Raw genomic sequence first — 19135 nt, forward strand, 5'->3', positions numbered from 1 at the left:
TAACAACCTAAAACTAACCAAATATCAGCATCAGCTAACATCAGTATTTCACGTTTAATTGACGTTGGTTTGAGATGTTGGCCAGATGTTGAATTTTGGTTGGTTAATTCCAGAACTTAAAACCAACCAAATATCAACGTCAGTTGACATCGGTATTTGACGTCAAATTCACGTTGTTTTGAGATGTTAGCTAGATGTTGAATTTTTGGTTGGGTAATGCCACAACCTAAAACCAACCAAATTTCAGCTGACATCAGTATTAGATTAGATTAGATATTATTATGGAACTGCAATGAGCTCAACCTGCCTGGCTCTACTCTAGCTGTGTGCTTATATAATAAATATCTGCACACTTTAGAATGTACGCCAGCCAATCAGAATCAAGCATTCATCAGCTCCTGTAGTATACCAGTAAATAATAATCATTGTATTTTGATACAATGTAGTTTACTTCAGATAGTGACCAATAGCATGTGCACTAACCACTAGACTAGTTGCTGATTATAGAATAATGTCGGTAATATAATAATACACGAACGTTTAACATTTTCTCATTATTTAATATTTTATGTGGGTTGGTTTTCTTGGATTATTAACAGTGTGCAGTATATCACTAGTTTAGTCAAAAGTCATGATATTTAAAATCATTAATGAACTAATAAAAGTATTTATAGACATTTATCAGAAAATGATTTAATTTAAAATTAATTAAAATACAAAAAGTACACTAAATGGTTTTAAATATTTCTGCAATTAAATGGATTAATTATTATTTTTTTAATGCATCAAATTATTTAATATGAAATAAATGAAGCATAAAATAAATAAATAAATAAATTAGTGCATTTAAAGAATAAAGAAAATGTATATATATATTTAGAATATTTAGAAATTATTTAAATAAATATATATATATGTATGTATTTTATATATTGTTTTATTTATGTATACACAATATTTTTACACATACATTATGTAAATGAAACTTTTATTTTGAATTATTAGTTAATCAAACATAAATAGGTAATTAAGGGTATTGGTATTATTAAAGAACTTTTTTATATCCAGCTATTGTTAGATTTCAGATTTTTTTTTTGCTGCAAACATCATGAATGAGCATCTTCTGGTGATGATTGTGTGTGAGTGTATGTACGAGACGTCATTATAGCTGCACTGATGTGTGTATTGATAATCCTCAAACGTGTGGAAAATGTAGGACAGTGGACAGGGGCTTTTATCTGCCCGCCGGTGGAAATCAATTTGTCATTTCATCAGAAAATAAGCCAGAGGTGAGCTGGGGGTTTGTGTTTTTCACAGATGCTCCATAATGGTGTGCCTCAGGGCCGCGTGAACACAAATGCACATCAAACTTGAGGAAGGTTTTGGGTTTTATTCAACCTGCTGATAGGTTTGCTGGTGTCAATTGGATTTTGTAAGCATGTGTGGTTTGTAAAAAGAATTCTGCTCACATCAAGACACTGAGCTCACTTTGAACTTTGCCACTTGATTGGTAACTTTCATAACACTCTGGTTCACCTCGGACAAAAAACTTCAATTTTTAAAACTTACAGCTTCAACAGAATGGTCAGAAAATTGGCGAATTTGTTAAAATCTGGAGTTTAAACATACAAAAAAACTGAGGGCTGGATTGGAGAGGCAAAGTGATCGTAAAGAAAAGAGTCACACTTGTTAACTTTCAGTCAAAAGTGACCGAGCCATACGAAATGAATGGGAAGTTTACAAAAACACAAAATATCTGAGAATTTTTGTCTTTACATTCTACAAATCAGCAATAATGCTGAAAAAAAGTATACAGCAGTGAGTATTGAGTTGACACACCCAGACACACACACACACACACACACATACACACACACACACATCTATAAACACTGTATCTTTAATACAGAGCAAAGTTATAAGTGTGAAACACGATCAATAACTCACAGGAAATAGAATGCAGAAAAAACATTTCAAATTACTATTTCTAACAAATATCTTGGCGCAAAATAGTCTTTAAGCTTTCAATACTTCCATCAAATAACAATAATTGTCTGTAAATATCTATGGAATTACCAAGCAGCCCCATAGAAAGCTATGCATGCATCCTGGTAGTTACACTATGTAATTACACATTTTTATAAGCAGAAGGCGCAAAATTTAGATTTGGCAGAGTCTCTATTCTAACTAGAAATACTGCATTAATAAAAATCTAAATAAATTTCACTGGTTTTAATGATGAAAAAAATGGATAGAGGTTACTGCATAAATATTATTTTTCAAAGCAAAATTCGCTCAATATGCTAAGTAAGAAAGATAAAATATTATTAAATGCAAATAAATTCGAATGATTATCCGGAACGGGAAAAAATAAAGTGTTACGTTGCAAAAGGGGTCACTTCTGACCAGAAATTGTGAGGAACCCAGCATTTTCTGTTTACAGTGTAAATACGCACATGAATGCTCATTAATCAATGTCCGTGAGATGTGTAAATATTAAAGTTTTTTGTATATTTTGATATTTCATTATGTAATTACTGCAGCTTACTGAAGGTTAAAGATACCAAAACATTCAAAATTAACACATAAATGAATGCTTGTAAATCAATGTCAATATGTGATATGTAATTTAATTTTGCAATGTAATTTTGAGCACAGTTTTGACTACAGGATTCTGTTTTACAGTTTTTTCATACATAATATAATGTTAGAGCTCATTAAGTTAGTCAGATTCAGTGAAGAGTTGTGTTTAGAGCTTTTTGAAATGACCAAAATAGTGTGATTATACTGTAATATTTCTTTTTTTGCTCTGTTAACATTTAGTTTGACAGCTGCGAACTGTTTGTTTGAGTGTTGTAAGGGTCATGTTGATGTATTTCAGCTGTTTCGTTTCTTTCTTTTTTTTTGTCCCTGTGGCCAGTGAAAGGTCAGCTGGATGAAGGAACTATAAAGATGAAATAGTCATACATGCAGCACTCAAATATTGCTAAAAAGGGAAAACACTTCATGCAAAACAGGTTTTAATTAGTTCATTTAATTAGATTTTTAGGCTGCTCGTGTCATCTTTCAGACTAGTGGAAAAAAACATCATAAGAACAAATTGATACAATACAATATTACAATATTTCTCACGATATAACGAGATATTTTCTATCCCTTATTTTCACATGCCAATGTGGACAGGTATGAAACCTAACATTTTTAAAAAGTGTAAAAATGTTTAGGTATTGTTTTAATTTAAGTGTAACCCCTCATGCATGTTGTTGTTGTTGTTGTTGTTGTTGCATCTTTTTATACTTCATCCATTTCTCCGACTGAATGTAAAAAAAAAAAGGGCCAAACTTGGGGACAATGCAAGAAAAATCTACGGCTGTTTGCAAGTCAAGTGTAGAGAGTGAGGAGAATTGGGCTGATAATGATGATATTAGTGTTTATGTAAAAGCTGAAGGGTATTTTGGGCTCAAGATCACACCTACACTCGCAGACAGACCTACCCACAGCATATTCCATGCGTTTACGCACTGTTAAAAGTGGTGGAGAATCTACTTTTCATGATTGTGAATGCAAAACACAAACATGCAATACGTGTTTTAGTGATGTATTGATTTTCAGGTGAACATCATACCCATTATCGCCAAAGCTGACACGATTTCCAAGAGCGAGCTGCACAAGTTCAAGATCAAGATCATGAGCGAGCTGGTCAGCAACGGCGTTCAGATCTACCAGTTTCCCACAGACGATGAAGCCGTCACAGAAATCAACTCCTCTATGAACGTGAGTCTTTCTTATCATAAGCGTAACCCTGAAAATTTTTATTTTTATTCACAAAAAAATTTCACGTGCACAAAATAAAAACACATTTTCATAAAATACATTTCACAAATGCAAAACACCATTTGCAAATGTATAAGAGTGCACAAAAAGTTTTGAATGTTTAAAACTTGCGAGTTCATCCTGAATGAGAATGTGCAAAATCCTCTTTCACGTACGACTCCCCCTGGATACGTGTGTGTGTATTTTTGAGACTTTCCTGCCAGAGTCAGGACTACTCGTACCTTTCAGCCAATCAGATGAGAGCTGTAGTCAATGAAACCAACCCTGCGCTTCTTTTGCGCAGACTGTTCCTCTCCAGCATGGTGAACAGAGAAAGCACCAGTCGCACTTTTTTAAAATGTATTTATTTATTTGACCATATCCTCACTCTTTTTATCCATTATTTGGCCGCAGCTCCGCTCTTCTAATTTATTGTCTCACAGCCCCATGAGCAAAATGTAATCACAAGTATGATTCTGGCCACACCAGCATTGCAGCGCCGTTGTGGTCCAATGGTTAGCACGTTGCATTACCATACCCTTAGATCCGTGTTCAAACTTCACCTGAGTTACTTTTTTTTTTTTTTGCATTTTTTATTGTTAAGACATATAATAATAATAATAATAATAATAATAATAATAATAATAATAATAATAAACTTCATTTGTACAGCACTTTTCCAACATACATGCAACTCAAAGTGCCTCACAATCAACAACAAAAGCATTAAAATAGACCACAAAAACTAATCACATCTACTGAAATAAAAGCATTCATGTACACAAAATATAAGTATATATCCACACGATCACACACACAATAGTCCTTACATATGCAGGCACACACCATACATTACATACATAAACCTACAACAAAATAGATAAAATGCGCACACCTAACAAACTTGTTTAATCATACGCGATTTTTAAAAGATGTGTCTTAACACGCTTTTTAAAAACATGAATACTTGGGGATTCTTTCACTTCAAGGGGGAGACAGTTCCAAATTATTATAGCATAATGGCTAAAAGAAGTGCCGCCAGATCGCATCAGGTTTACAGGATAAAATTCTAAAAGTCCAGCACTAGAAGAGCGTAGCAAACGGTTTGGATTATATTTTGTTAAACAGTCGGAAATGTAGGAAGGTGTCATATTGTGTAGTGCTTTAACTAATAAAAAGTTAAACTTAAAAAGTTAAAGTTTTATTAGTGCTTTAAACTAATAAAAGAATCTTAAAATCTATCCTTTGGTGCACAGGCAACCAGTGTAATTCTATTAATACTGGTGTAATGTGCTCTCGTTTCTTTAATTTCATTAAAACTCTGGCTGCTGCATTTTGTATCAATTGCAACTTCATTGTAGAACCCTTAGGTAGACCAGTATAGATCGCATTGCAATAATCAAGCCGAGAGAAAATAAAAGCATGAATTGATTTCTTGGCATCATCAAACATAGTATTATGTTTGACATATAAAGACATATAAAAGACATAAATGACATAAAAGACATATAAAAGACATGTCTTTTATTATATGTCTTAAGACATATAAAACTGTAAGGTTGTTGAACATTTGAAGTTCTAAAGCAGCTGTTTTCTTGATTTGCTGTTTTTCTTGTTTTCTTTTGCGTGAATTTCTTTTGAGACTAATCTGATTCCATACAATTTGGACGCGAGTTCGATTTGAACAGGTAAAAAGTGTAACCAAACTACAAACATGCACGATACTGATGGTAAAGATTATTGAATGATTGTTAATTAATATCTAACCTTAAGGAAAGTACTTATATTGTGTTTTCTGTGTTATATTTCACGTGCAACTACAATGTAAACTCATATAAGACGTGTTTGGTCGTTAACTTCTGACTGCATAATTATGCAAACACCTGAGGAGATTTCTCCGCGTGAAAGACCTGCCAATGGCAGATTAACCTGCTGCTGCATATTAAATATGAAAGAAATGTAGGTGATGTGTCAAAATGATTGACAGCATGCGTATCTAAGCAACAGGATGGTCTATTTGTGTGGAAATCGCTTGTCCTAAAGCTTGCATCCTCTTCTGTTACACACTCAAAAGTACATACTTTTAGGATTTAGGTGAATAGGGTATATGCCGAGCTAGTGCTGTTCTCATGCTGATAAACTTCTGGTTACCTGTTATTGTTAGTTTTTTTCCATTTTAAATTGCTTTTACAGAATCAATGTTGTAATGTAATTACAATACAATCAGTTAAATAGACCCTGGCATTCATTTAGTTGTTCAAGCGTAAAACGAGACAAAAAAACATTTACTCGCACGCACCCGCCAGAATCTGCAGGATAGCGCAGAAGCTCCATTGAATATACTGGGGTAAAATAAATGCTTATATTATAAAGATATGGCCGAGGGAATGTATTTTAATGCAGTGCTTCTTGTACAATCTGAGACCCGATTCATATTGGATATCACTCAGCCAGTGGAGATTGCTGCTTTTTAAAGAAAACAGACCTTAAACGCGCTGATTTTGCAATGGCGAAGAGTTCATCGGAAGCGCTTAACCCAGGTTATTGGCAAATTAAAAGTCCTATTAGCATGCTTGGGCATATACCCCATTGGGACACAGCAAGTAACAATCAATACAAGTAAATGTTTGTTTAAATTTTTCGTTAAGAGTTACTGATTAACCTACTAAACATATAAGGCTCATGTAGTCCGTTGAGTTTTGTATATTGATTATTTTTTTATATAATTTTAAAGCATAATTTAAAGGGTTAGTTCACCCAAAAATTGAAGATCTATTATCATTTACTCAACCTGCTTTATATTGTAACGTTGACTTCCAAATAATTTTTCTTCCTTCTATATCCTACTTTACAGTCTTGACAAGTCTTGTCATTGATCTCAATTGTAAGAGCAACAAATAATAACTTGCCTTTTAGTTGATCATTTGGAAAAGTAGCAGAAGGTGGATTTTTCTGAGACCCAAGTTTCTCATAGAAATCAGTCAAATCTGGTGAAGAAAAAATCATGGTTTGGAGTTACATTTCATATGGGGCCGTGGGAGAGATCTGCAAAGTGGATGATCAACATCTCCAGCCTGAGGTATCAAGACATCTGTGCTGCCCATTACATTACAAACCACAGGAGAGGGACAATTCTCCAGCAGGATAGCGCTCCTTCTCATACTTCAGCCTCCACATCAAAGCTCCTGAAAGGAAAGAAGGTCAAGCTGCTGCAGGATTGGCCAGCCCAGTCACCAGACATGAACATTATTAAGCATGTCTGGGGTAAGATGAAGAAGGAGGCGTTGAAGATGAATCCAAAGAGTCTTGATGAGCTCTGGGAGTCCTGCACTGCTTTCTTTGGCATTCCAGATGACTTTATTAATCAGTGATTTGAGTCATGTCAGAGATGTATGGATGCAGTCCTCCAAGCTCATGATGGAGTCAGACACAATATTCATTCTGTCTCCACTGCAGCAGGACTTTATATTCTATACTGGACATTATTTCTGTTCAGTGATGAGACTTTTGTCTGAGCAGAGTCAGACCTTACTGTCCTAATTACATAAATGAATCAATACATCTAATTTATTTTAATTAACTAGACCTATTATTTACTTTGAATTTAAAATAGTGGATCTGAATGAATGAAAACCAGATATAGTTTGAGTAATTAGTGTTTTAATTGAGGCATTAATGTGTTGGATTGTCCTTCTTGTAGGCCCATCTGCCGTTTGCTGTGGTGGGCAGTGTTGAGGAGGTGAAGGTGGGCAATAAGACAGTGAGGGCCAGGCAGTACCCATGGGGCGTCGTTCAAGGTAAGCTGGAATTGAAAATAAAAAGTGTGTGGCTCTCTTAGTGTATATTTGCAGCTTTTTTATTTTTTCCAAGAAGCTCAAGTGTGATTTTGAGGCTTAATATGGCCACAACTTTATGCAAATGGACTGATTTTTAGTCACCGATCTTATTTTGACACATATTTTGGGAAAATCCTTTTCACTATATGCAAAATGACTACCCTTTCGTTATGTTGGGGGCTGTTTCTTACCCCATTGACTTCCATTATAATCACATTTTTTTTTTTATCACAAAGCCATGACACAATATAACCATGCATTCTGGATTGTTGCTCGTTTTTCCTGTTGATTTTTACTGTTGATCATCAGATTCATCATCATTATTTATTTATTTTTTTTAAGCTTAAGCAGATCTGTAATGGATGAGAATATCATGCCAGTGTTTGTCAGACAGTCTGGGACTTTAATTTACATTTATAATTTGTATATCTTTACATACAATAAAACAATAAACATTGCATTCATTTTATTTATTATTCCAGGTGTCTATCAGACACACTGGGACCCTGTTGTTGAGCTAAAGCAGATCTGTAATAAATGAGAATATCATGCTGGAATCTGTCAGACACACTGGGACTTTTATTTGAACAAGTTTTTTTATTTAATTGTATTTTTTATAACATTTTATTTATTTTTTTTTATTTTATATTTTTATTTGTTTTTATTATTATTTATTCATAGATTTTTAATTTAATGTATCTTATTTTATAAGCAGATCTGTAATGAATGAGAATATCATGCCGCGTCTGTCAGACACACTAGGACTTTTATTTTAACTTTTTTATTTAATTACATTTTTAATTAAATTTTTATATTTTATTTTATTTTTATTATTTTTTTGTTTACTACTTATTAATTCATATATTTATTTTTTATTTTATAAGCAGATCTGTAATTTATGAGCTTATCATGACTGTCTCTGTCAGACACATTGGGACTTTTATTTTAACTTGTTTTTTATTTAATTACATTTTTAATTAAATTTTTATATTTTATTTTTCATTTTATTTTATTTTTATTATTCTTTTTTTGTTTACTAATTAATTCATATATTTATTTTTTATTTTATAAGCAGATCTGTAATTTATGAGCTTATCATGACGGTCTCTGTCAGACACATTGGGACTTTTATTTTAACTTGTTTTTTATTTAATTACATTTTTTATTAAATTTTATTTTTGATTTAATTTAATATTTGTTATTTATTTTCTATTTTATCTTATACACTGTTGAGCTTAAGCAGATCCGGAATGAATGAGAACATCATGCTGAAGTCTTGTCGGACACACTGGGACCTTTATTTGAACTTGTTTTTATTTAATTAATTGTTTTATTAAACATTATTTTTAATTTAATAAAAAAATTGTTTATGTAATTTATTTTATTTGTTTTTAATAATTTTATTTTATTTTAATTCATTTTATTGTATACACTGTTGAGCTTAAGCAGATTTGTAATGAATGAAAATGTCATGCTGAAGTCTTGCCTGACACACTGGGACCATTATTTGAACTTGTTTTACCCTTTATTTTATTTATTATATTATATATACACTGTTGAGTTCAAGCAGATCTGCAATGAATAAGAATATCTGGCATCTGTCAGACACACTGGGACTCTTATTTGACCCCTGCTCTTGGTTTTTCTTAAGCTTTTCCCTGTGGATCCTGCTGCTTGAGGCGTACTTTTACTACGCCTTTCATGTGAAAACAATCCTATCAATCAAAGCGGAGATAAATGCCACTCTGGACGAGAGCTAATTACTGTGTTTTCTCAGATGAGAGAGAGGGAGAGAGGGTTTGCTCTGCACAGATAAGGTCACGTCATTAGCAGTGACTGTGTTTCTGTTTAATTAAATGTGCTTCATCAAAGAGGCGAGAGCAGAACAGCAGCCGGCTTTGGGAAGTCTCGTTTTTTTTGTAGCGTACACTTAAAATAAAATAAAAGGCAGATGAGCTCAGTTCAGTGTTTTTCAGAATTAACATAGCTGTATTAGAATTATTAGCCCCCTGAATTATAAACCCGCCCCCCGCCTGTATTTTTGCCCCAATTTCTGTTTAACGGAGAGAAGATTTAACACATTTCCAAACATAATAGTTTTAGTGAGCGTATGCTGATCTGTATTGACTGCAGTTGTGTTCATGTGTGTGTGCGTTTGCAGTGGAGAACGAGAGTCACTGTGATTTCGTGAAGCTGAGGGAGATGTTGATCCGGGTGAACATGGAAGATCTGAGAGAGCAGACTCACGCCAGACACTACGAGCTCTACAGGCGCTGTAAACTGGAGGAAATGGGCTTCAAAGACACCGACCCTGACAGCCAGCCCTTCAGGTGAACGATAAACTCCTCACACACTGCCTGAGACACCGAAGCCCCATTCACACGGGGCTTCAGCGTCAACGCTTGACTGAAGGCGTGTCTGAAGTTGGGGCTGAAGCGATCGTCATAGAAGCGTCAGCCAATGAAATTCAGTCAGCAATAGGCCACTGTCTAGCTGGTGTATTTGCATACAGCGATCTGATTGGCTGACGCTTCCATCGGCGCTTTAAGTTGAGCTGTTCCCAACTTCTGCAGCGAGCAACACCTCTGAAGCGGCGCTGACGGATCCACAATGCAGTTCAGCAACGCCTGACGTCACCCATTCAAAGTGAATGGGAAGCATTGACGCTGACGCCCCGTGTGAATATGGGCCGTTACTGTCAGAACATCAAGAGCGTACAATGCATTTACGCGACTAGAGCTGTGCTAAACAGAGAAATCTGCATCGATTTTTAAACGCAATGATATTCTCTCTTAAGTCTATTCTGGGGGGATGGGGGTGTTCATTTTTTATTTTGGTTGGTTAGGTGTTGTCAAGTATGTAAGAGAATTTACACCTACAGGGGTTAGACTAACTGAAACACAGGCCAATTTAGTGTTTAAGGTTTCATGGCTAATGTTGAGCTGCCTGGTGGTCGATCTTCATTGAGTGCACACTCCACCAGTAAGAACAGAGTGCGAAGGTTTAATCAGCAGAGTAATAGCACCGTTTTGCTTACAATATTGCAATGCACACAGCATTATTGGTGACATATCAGAGTTTAAAAGAGGACAAATTGTTGACAAATCGTCTCGCTGGCCCATCTGTTCATCAAGACAGCAAGTCTTTGTGATCATCAAGAGCCACGGTATCCAGAGTTATGTCAGTCAGCAAACCATCAAGAAGAAGAACCACATCCAACTGAAGTAACTGTGGACGCAAGGGAAACCCCGGTTGCATTCAAAAACACAAAACCATAGCTGACCAACTCACTGCAGAATTGAAGCTGTAGCTCAACTGTCCTGTTTCCACCAAAACTGTTGGTCTGGAGCTCCACCGGGTCAATAGACATGGCCGGCTGCTTTGGTCTATAGTGCCAATGCCAAACACCAGTTTCAATGGTGCCAGCAGTGAAATTCTCGGGCTGTGGACGATGTCAAACATGTATTTTTCTCTGAGTCCACCTTTGCTGTTTTTCCCACATCCGAAAGAGTTATGGTGTGGAGAAGCCCCAAAGATGTATACCACCTTGACTGTGAAGCATGGGGGTGGTTTGAGCTGCAATATCATGGCATTTCCTATAGGTCCAATACTGTGCTAGATAGGCGCGTCACTGCCAAGGACAACCAAACACTATATAATACACAAGACGTGTCACTTGTATCTTTTTGAATGGGGAAAAGTGTAATGGTGAATAAAGCCCCTCCCACTAGTCCAGGAACCAATCATTGATTGCTATATGGTGAATAAAGCCCGCCTTCTCGTACAGGAGCGAATCATCAATTGCTTTAGATACTCCGGGCGAGGGGCTCAGACCAGATGTGAGTTTCTGCAGATTTTGCGTAATTCAAATGTATAGAAATCAAACCAAAGAGACGATTGTTTCATTTTATTGGTGATTCCTAATATGAAATTCAATCTTAAGCTCGGCAAGCAGTTTTGGAGAATTTTATGTTTCAGTCTTTATGCATACTGCCTGAGAGGCGTTTTAAAGATGTCCATCAAGTAAAAGGACTTTCTTTAAAGGGACTTTGGGACAACCTAGCTATTCTGGAGGACCATGTGCACCCATGGGCGTTAATCTGATTTAAGAGTAGGGGGGGACAATAAATATAACATTTCTTTCGAGCATTTTTTTGAAGGTGACACAAATAATACAGCCGAATTGTACTGATAATGTTCTCGCGGTTAAAAATGGTGTCATCATTATTATTATGGCATGCAGACTACGTCATTATGATTATTTTCAACGTTTTTCTCAGGTTCAACGACAAAGCAAATTTTTCTTCAAAACTATTTATTGCATTGTTTGTTGTGTTGTTTACAGTCAACAGTCTGACTCCTGAAGCAGAATAAATGCAGGAAAAGACATTTTCCATACTCATAATAACTAACTTGTTTACATTACACTTGTTAAAATAACCAATCATCGGATGGGAGGGGACATGTCCCCCCCCCGTCCCCCGCGGGATTTACTCCAGAGTGGTTTGATGAACATAAAAGTGCAGTTGAACATTTCCCATGGCCTGCACAGTCACCCGATCCAAATATTATTGAGCCAGTTTGGGCTGTTTTGGTGGAGCGAATCAGGAAATGTTTTCCTCCACCAGCATCACATAGTGACCTAAATACTATCCTGCGAGACCTTCTTCTTCACCAATTTTAATGCGTTTCTGCGCTCACACTTCTGTAGCGTCTGTCGTTGCTAAGCAACAATCATCCGTTTTCTCCAATTACAAGTTTTATTTATGGAAGAAATACAAAAACACTAAAGAGCTCTGCGCTTATCTGAGGTAATTAGTCTACCGTTATTATGGAAATGTGCATATTCCATACAAAGCGGAGTTGATGTGTTCGTTCTAGTCACATGACTCGCAGTGTGCTTGCAGCATTCTGAAAAGTTATGATGTTTTTGCACCTGGAAAATGCGAGAAGACACAATATGTGAACATCTATTTGATTTATGGATGAACTATGTTTTTAAATCCTTTATAAAATGTGCATCTTAATGAAAATGTGTTTAAAAACGTTAGACGTGTGTTCGCTACAGTCTGCAGGAGACGTATGAAGCCAAGAGGAAGGAGTTTCTCGGAGACCTGCAGAAGAAGGAGGAGGAGATGAGGCAGATGTTCGTCAATAAAGTGAAGGAGACGGAGGCCGAGCTGAAGGAGAAGGAGAGAGAGGTCAGTCCTGCATCTTCAGCATACGATTCCTATAGAGCATTTTGTATGGAAGGTAAATCCTGCCAACTTTAAATAAATCAAATAAAAAATGGAAATTAAAATTAAAATCAGATTAACAATTTTATTTTAAAACACTGTTCGCAAAATATCGGCCAAAGTTGAAAACAAAATGAAATTATTTAATTTTTTTTTATTTTCACTTTGACAACACATCGTCCCTGTCAAATTGATAATTAAAATGAAGTTGCCGATTTAACATTACATTTTCACTGCATTTCCACGTCAAGACTGCCAATATTAAAATAAAAAGCCAAACTGAAAAATAAAATGCAACACAATTTTTACAAAGCGTGTTATTAATATTCACGCTATAATAGTGACACGATTCAAATTAAAATGTAAATTTAAGCTTTCCTTTTATTGACACTTTTTCATTTCAATTTTCATTTTCGATTTCATTTTCAACCTCAACCTGTATGCAAAGCCTGTGCTAATCAGAAACTAGAACTGCCACTGACCAGCATGGTGTGATTTGTGGGAAGGTGTGATAAAAATACCATGTTAAACTCTTCCAACTAATCTCCCTCCAATTCTGCGAGCATTTGCATTGATTCCTCCATATTATTGTCCAATCCTCTTCTGCTATACCCTTCTCCCCTTCTTTCTCCCACTTAGTTTTAATACAAATCGTCAAGTGTGTATGTACACTGCAAAAAAAGCCTTTCTATTGCTTTTCTAAATTGTATATTTCTATTATTTATGCAAAAAAACTCTTGTTTTTAGTCTTGATGTCAGATGCTCACCCCATTAGCAGATCATTTAGCTTGTTTAGAGGAAAAACTCGCTTTATTATCTTCAACAAGATAATAATTTTTCTTCTTTATTTAAGATTTTTTTTGTACCAGAAACAAATCAAAGTAAAATATACAAGAGTATAAAATGTGTGAATGCGACAGTGTATGGGTATTTCCCAGTACTGGGTTGCGGCTGAAAGGGCATCCGCTGCGTAAAACATATGCTAGTTGACTGTTAGTTGACCTCTAATAAATAAGAAACTAAGCTGGAGGAAAATTAATGAATATGGTTGCAAACAATTTATGTGGGCAATTTATAAACAATTTATGAAAACAAATTTAATTAGTAATGTTTAATCTAATTTGTTTGTTCAATTAAATTCAGCCCATGTAAATTATTTGCGACCACCTTAAAACAAATCAAATGGTGATTTTTTTTACGTTCAGTGTTGGCTTGTCCAGTGTACTTGTGATGTCCATGACAAATAAATCAATAAATATCTGTAATCTGCTCAGTTACATGAGAAGTTCGAGCAGCTGAAGCGAATGCACCAGGAGGAGAAGAGGAAAGTGGAGGAGAAGAGACGCGAGCTGGAGGAGGAAATGAACGCTTTCAATAGGAGGAAAGTGGCCGCCGAGACCCTCTCGCTCTCACAGCCCCTCAAGAAGGACAAGGACAAGAAAAAGTGAGTTTGCTCGTCTTCTTATTCATCTTTTTCTTCAATGTAGAGTGTATTAATTCTATTGTTTATAATCAGACTTGATAAAAACAGTCTGCAGAAACGCTTTGAATGTCATTCTCCCTTTGTACGTGTCATCAGAGGGGGAAAGTCCCACCCAATAGTGACCATCTCTTCCTCATTAGCATAGGATGTTAGTCTTTTTCCTAAACATCGTTTATTTTTACCACAACACAGCAGGTTGAGGTTTTGAGCTCGTTCTGCTGTCAGGGGTCCGTTCTTCGTACGTGGATTACTCAATTAGCTGGATTTGGATATTGACGATTTGACACGATCCAGGATCGTTTCGTTCTTCAAAGCTGATCCGAGAGTTGTTGTCATAGCAACAGTTCTGCTAGGTCAAACCTGATCGGGAGCAGGTTCAAATCATATAAACAGGATTAGATCGGCTCAGTTCAAGCAAAGATAATACAGAAAGTATGTTCCGAATTCTGATATTTTCTTACAGTAGTAGTTATATACACTTGGAAAAATGGTACATATTTTTTAACTATATATATATAAAGTTATAGTCATTAATAAAATAAATAAAGTTATACATATTATTAAAACGTATGCAATCTGCACCCTCGAAATGAAAGTACAAAGACTGTCACCTGGTGCAAAGAGAAAACTTATTGATATGAACTTTTTAGATCGCTTTAGTACAAATAGTGTATAATAGAAATGCAGAATATGTGACTTTTTTTTTTAAAGCAATAATACATTTATGCAGTCATAAACATGTTTTGATAGTTAATATGCCGGTGATTTGATGCTTCACAAAAGTTGCAGACCCCTTTACCAATATGAAAATGTTTTTGTAAACAACCAGTTATTCTTTACACCGATTAAAAAACGGCTACTATTATAAAGAATATCTTTTCTAAACGTAGAACTAAATACATTTATTTGCATTGAAATGCATGATAAATACTCTTGTCTTGACAAATGAAAGTGTAAAGCCTGCAGCTCACAACAAATGTGGAAAGTTCTTGCGTGTCACATTTAACAAGCCGTTTACTGCTAATTTGATGTAATTTTGCTCACATGGATAATTGAATATTAATCAGATGATGTCATTACGCTGCTGTGCCGTCAGCCAATCGTTGCATTGCTGATCATGATTTCGAGGATCGATAGATCTGTCCTTCACAACACACGCAGCGATCTCAGATCAGTTTATCCAGACATTCTAATCTGATTCGCGAACTTGTTTGAAGAACCAAATTAGCGAGAGATCAGTTATCAAGATTAAAAGATCCAGGATCTGCCAAATCATCTTAGATCATTTAAGCGAGGTACGAAGAACGGACCCCAGGCCTGTGCTTCATGGGCGCCATCTTGTGGTTACTCGCATGTTTACACGGCGTCCATTTTGTGGTTGAAACCTGACGCGGTCCAGCATCTGAAGGAAAGCTGATCATATTCGACTCAAAACAACTAACACTCGGTCAGAATATAAAACAAATCCTCTGATTGTGATATATTTTAAATTATCTTTATCACAAACTAATTTTAAAGGCACAATGCGTACGTTTTTGTCATTGATGCGTCTAAAAAACACTAGAACACAATGTGTTATTGCTGATTTATTCATCCCAAATGTTTTAAGGAATGATCAAATCCAGAGAAATAATCACTTTTAACAAGTGTTAAACTAATTCTTTGATTAAATTTTAAAATACCTTTATCACAATCTGAGTTAAAGGCAAGTGTTTTTGTCACTCAAACCACTAGAACAATGTTATTTGGCTGATTTATTCACTTATGTTATCCCAGTAAAGGGATACAGGACGTAAAAGCACAATGTGTTTGGATATTTCATTCAAATACCTAAAAATCACTAGAACCGTATAGCTGATTTATGTACTTCTATTATCCCAAATGATTAAAAGAATGACCAAATCCAGAGAAATCTCACTTTAAACAAGTGTTAAACAAACGCTCTAAGTCATTTTGAAAATACCTTTATCATTTTAAAGGCACAATATGTACATTTTTATCATTCAAACATCTAAAAGTCTTTAGAATAATGTTATTTTGCCGATTTATTCACTTATATTATCCCAAATGTTTAAAAGAAAGATCGAATCCAGAGAAATAATCACATTTAAAAAGTGTTATAGACTGTGTGCTGTGTGTTCATGCTAATGACGTCACACACTCTCAATATTCACTGTGGTTTTCTAGAAAACAGGGAAATACTTCAGTGTTTCTCTTCACGGTTATCTTACTTCATGTTACCATGATTATAAGTGTTGAATTTTTTACTCATTTATCAACATGATTTCTGCTGGAATCTGTAGAATGATCCCATGAATCCACACTCAGCACAATACACGTTTGTTTGTTGTGAATACCCGCCCCCTAGTGGCCAAAACTGCATATTGTGCCTTTAAGCTAAATAAACTGCCAGCTATCAGCCTTAAAATGATAGTACACACAAAAATAAAAATGTTGTCATCATTTTGACATCGCCTGCAGTCCCATTTAGCAATTTGATAGCAACTGTCTTTTATATAGAAGCGTATTTGATTTTTAAAAATGAGGAGTGTGTTTGATGTAACTGATGTGTTTTATCTTTTAGAATAAAATGTGAAAGTATCTTGAGTTTGTGATAACCACAAACCTTATTTAAGCAATTTAACCAAAATCCCATTTAAAAAAAAAAAAAAAAAAAAAAAAACATTGACTTTGGGTCACGGGAACCGCAACTGCTAAAATGCTAACTTTCTTCGGGGTTTTTGCATACAAATTGGCGTCATCATTCACTCTATAAGTGTTAAATATTTCACTCATCCATCAACATGATTTCTGCTAGAGTTGTGTAGGATGATGAAGACCACAACTCCCATGAATCCACACTCCTCAAAATATCTTTGTTTGTTGTGAATACGCCCCCCTATTGGCCAAAACTACATACTGCGCCTTTAAGCTTAGCAAACTGCCAGATATTGATCTTAAACTGATCGTACACATAAAAATAAAACTTCTGTCATCATTTACTCATCATTACAAACCTGTTTGTGTTTGTTTTGTCTGTTAAACACTAAAGAAGATATTTTGAAAAATGTTGAAAACCGGTAACCATTAACTTGGTAATTAAAGGGAATTACTTCAGTCTTATTCTGCTTCATAATATCATGGTATAAGTGTTAAATACTTCACACAGATGATAAAGACCACAACTCCCATGAATTCACACACATTAAAAATACACCTTTGTTTGTTGTAAATACGCCCCCCCCAGTGGCCAAAACTACATACTGCGCCTTTAGGCCAAACAAACTGCCAGATATTGACCTTAAAGTGATCGTACACACAAAAATAAAACTTCTGTCATCATTTACTCATCAATACAAACCTGTTTGTGTTTGTTTTGTCTGTTAAACACCAAAGAAGATATTTTGAAACATGTTGAAAACCGGTAACCATTGACTTCTGTTGTATTTTTTTTGTTCATACAATGAAAGTCAGTGGCTGTATTTTCCAACATTCTTTAAAATATATTGTTTTGCGTTCAACAGAAGAAAAAAATGAATTCATTTAGAGCCACTTGAGTGTAGGTAAATGGTGAGGAAATGTTCATTGTTGTGTGAACTGACCCTTCAGCTGCATTATAGACTCGGCGGATGCTTCAATTCTGGACAATATGGCGAATATGACTCAAAATTCCTGCAGTAATTTTCAGTGAATGTTTAGTTTTCATTCCAATATAACAGCATGCTTGTATTTCTGTATTTCTCAGTGCTTTTATGATCATATTCATGTGTTCATTTGCATGTTTCCACCTTTTTTTGTTCCTCATTTTTCCGTTGAGACTCATTTTCCTGTTTTGTGTTTGTTTGTTTTTTCTTTCAGTTAATTTATGAGCACATCGCAGGCCATCCATGGACTTTCCTTCATTACATTTGCAGCGTCGCCTTTTGATTTGTTTCGTTTTTTTGACATGTTCCTTGTGTTAAAGGACCAAAAGCTCCTGATTGGACGGCAGAGAGGTGCATTATGGGGACTGAACAGATTCCTGTGTTGTATTTTTGTCTCTTGTTTTCCTTCATGTGTGTTTCTGGTGTGGATGAAGGTCATTTTTTAACATCCCTCATCAGCGGTGTTATTTTACTCTTATGTTTCCGAGCGCGAGTGTGTGTGTTTTCTTTTATAGCACACCGTGTGTTTTGGTACTAAACCATCTGCTCATTCGTCTCGCTGTTAGGTTTTTTTTGTGACGCATGTATTGAGAAGTGCACGTTTCCCTTGCCAATGTACAGTAGTATTTAAGATCTGAGCCAAACTCATGATTACAGCGCAGTGATGATTTTATTATTACACCAGCCTGGCCGAATAAAGCTGTTTTTGATGCTGTTTTTAAGAGCACACGACAACAGATATGCAAATGATATCTATTTTTTTGTATCGCGAGGTGTATAAGGCTGTATTCAGGTTATATTGTTTCACATTTAAAGCCATAGCCGATGCTGAAATAAACACTCCCCCATTTACATCATCTGCTGTGTGCTGTTCGCTCTTTTAATCAGACTAATTGCGTGATACGAGAAATAAAGCCGGCGTTGGGTTTGATTAGCTACTGTAGATTACTCTTCTGCTGAGAGAGTAATGTCAGAGATTACTTTTTGTTTTTATGTTAGAGTTACTTACACAGGGATCACCAAAGTTTATCCTGGAGGGCCGGTGTCCTGCTGATTTTAGCTCCAACCCCAGTCAAACACACCTGAACAAGCTAATCAAGCTCTTACTGGGTATACTTGAAA

At 35.4% G+C, this 19135-nt stretch overlaps 1 protein-coding gene across 2 annotated transcripts in view; it reads left to right on the forward strand.

The window, feature by feature from the left end:
• Window positions 1–18870, forward strand: part of septin8a (septin 8a) — a 46708-nt gene extending 27838 nt beyond the window's left edge. Inside the window, exons 5-10 of one of the 2 annotated variants that reach the window (XR_015519431.1) lie at window positions 3613–3774; window positions 7514–7610; window positions 9811–9979; window positions 12718–12850; window positions 14161–14596; window positions 15685–18870. Coding sequence is in view for 1 of the 2 variants with exons in the window: in NM_001115117.1 (NP_001108589.1) it covers window positions 3613–3774; window positions 7514–7610; window positions 9811–9979; window positions 12718–12850; window positions 14161–14330; window positions 18228–18231 (735 nt within the window). In the remaining variant the exon portion in view is untranslated. 2 annotated transcript variants of the gene reach the window in all.
• Window positions 18871–19135: the final 265 nt, after the last annotated feature.

This window comes from Danio rerio, chromosome 21 (assembly GCF_052040795.2).
Source record: "Danio rerio strain M-AB ecotype USA chromosome 21, GRCz13ab, whole genome shotgun sequence".
Lineage (NCBI taxonomy): Eukaryota > Metazoa > Chordata > Actinopteri > Cypriniformes > Danionidae > Danio > Danio rerio.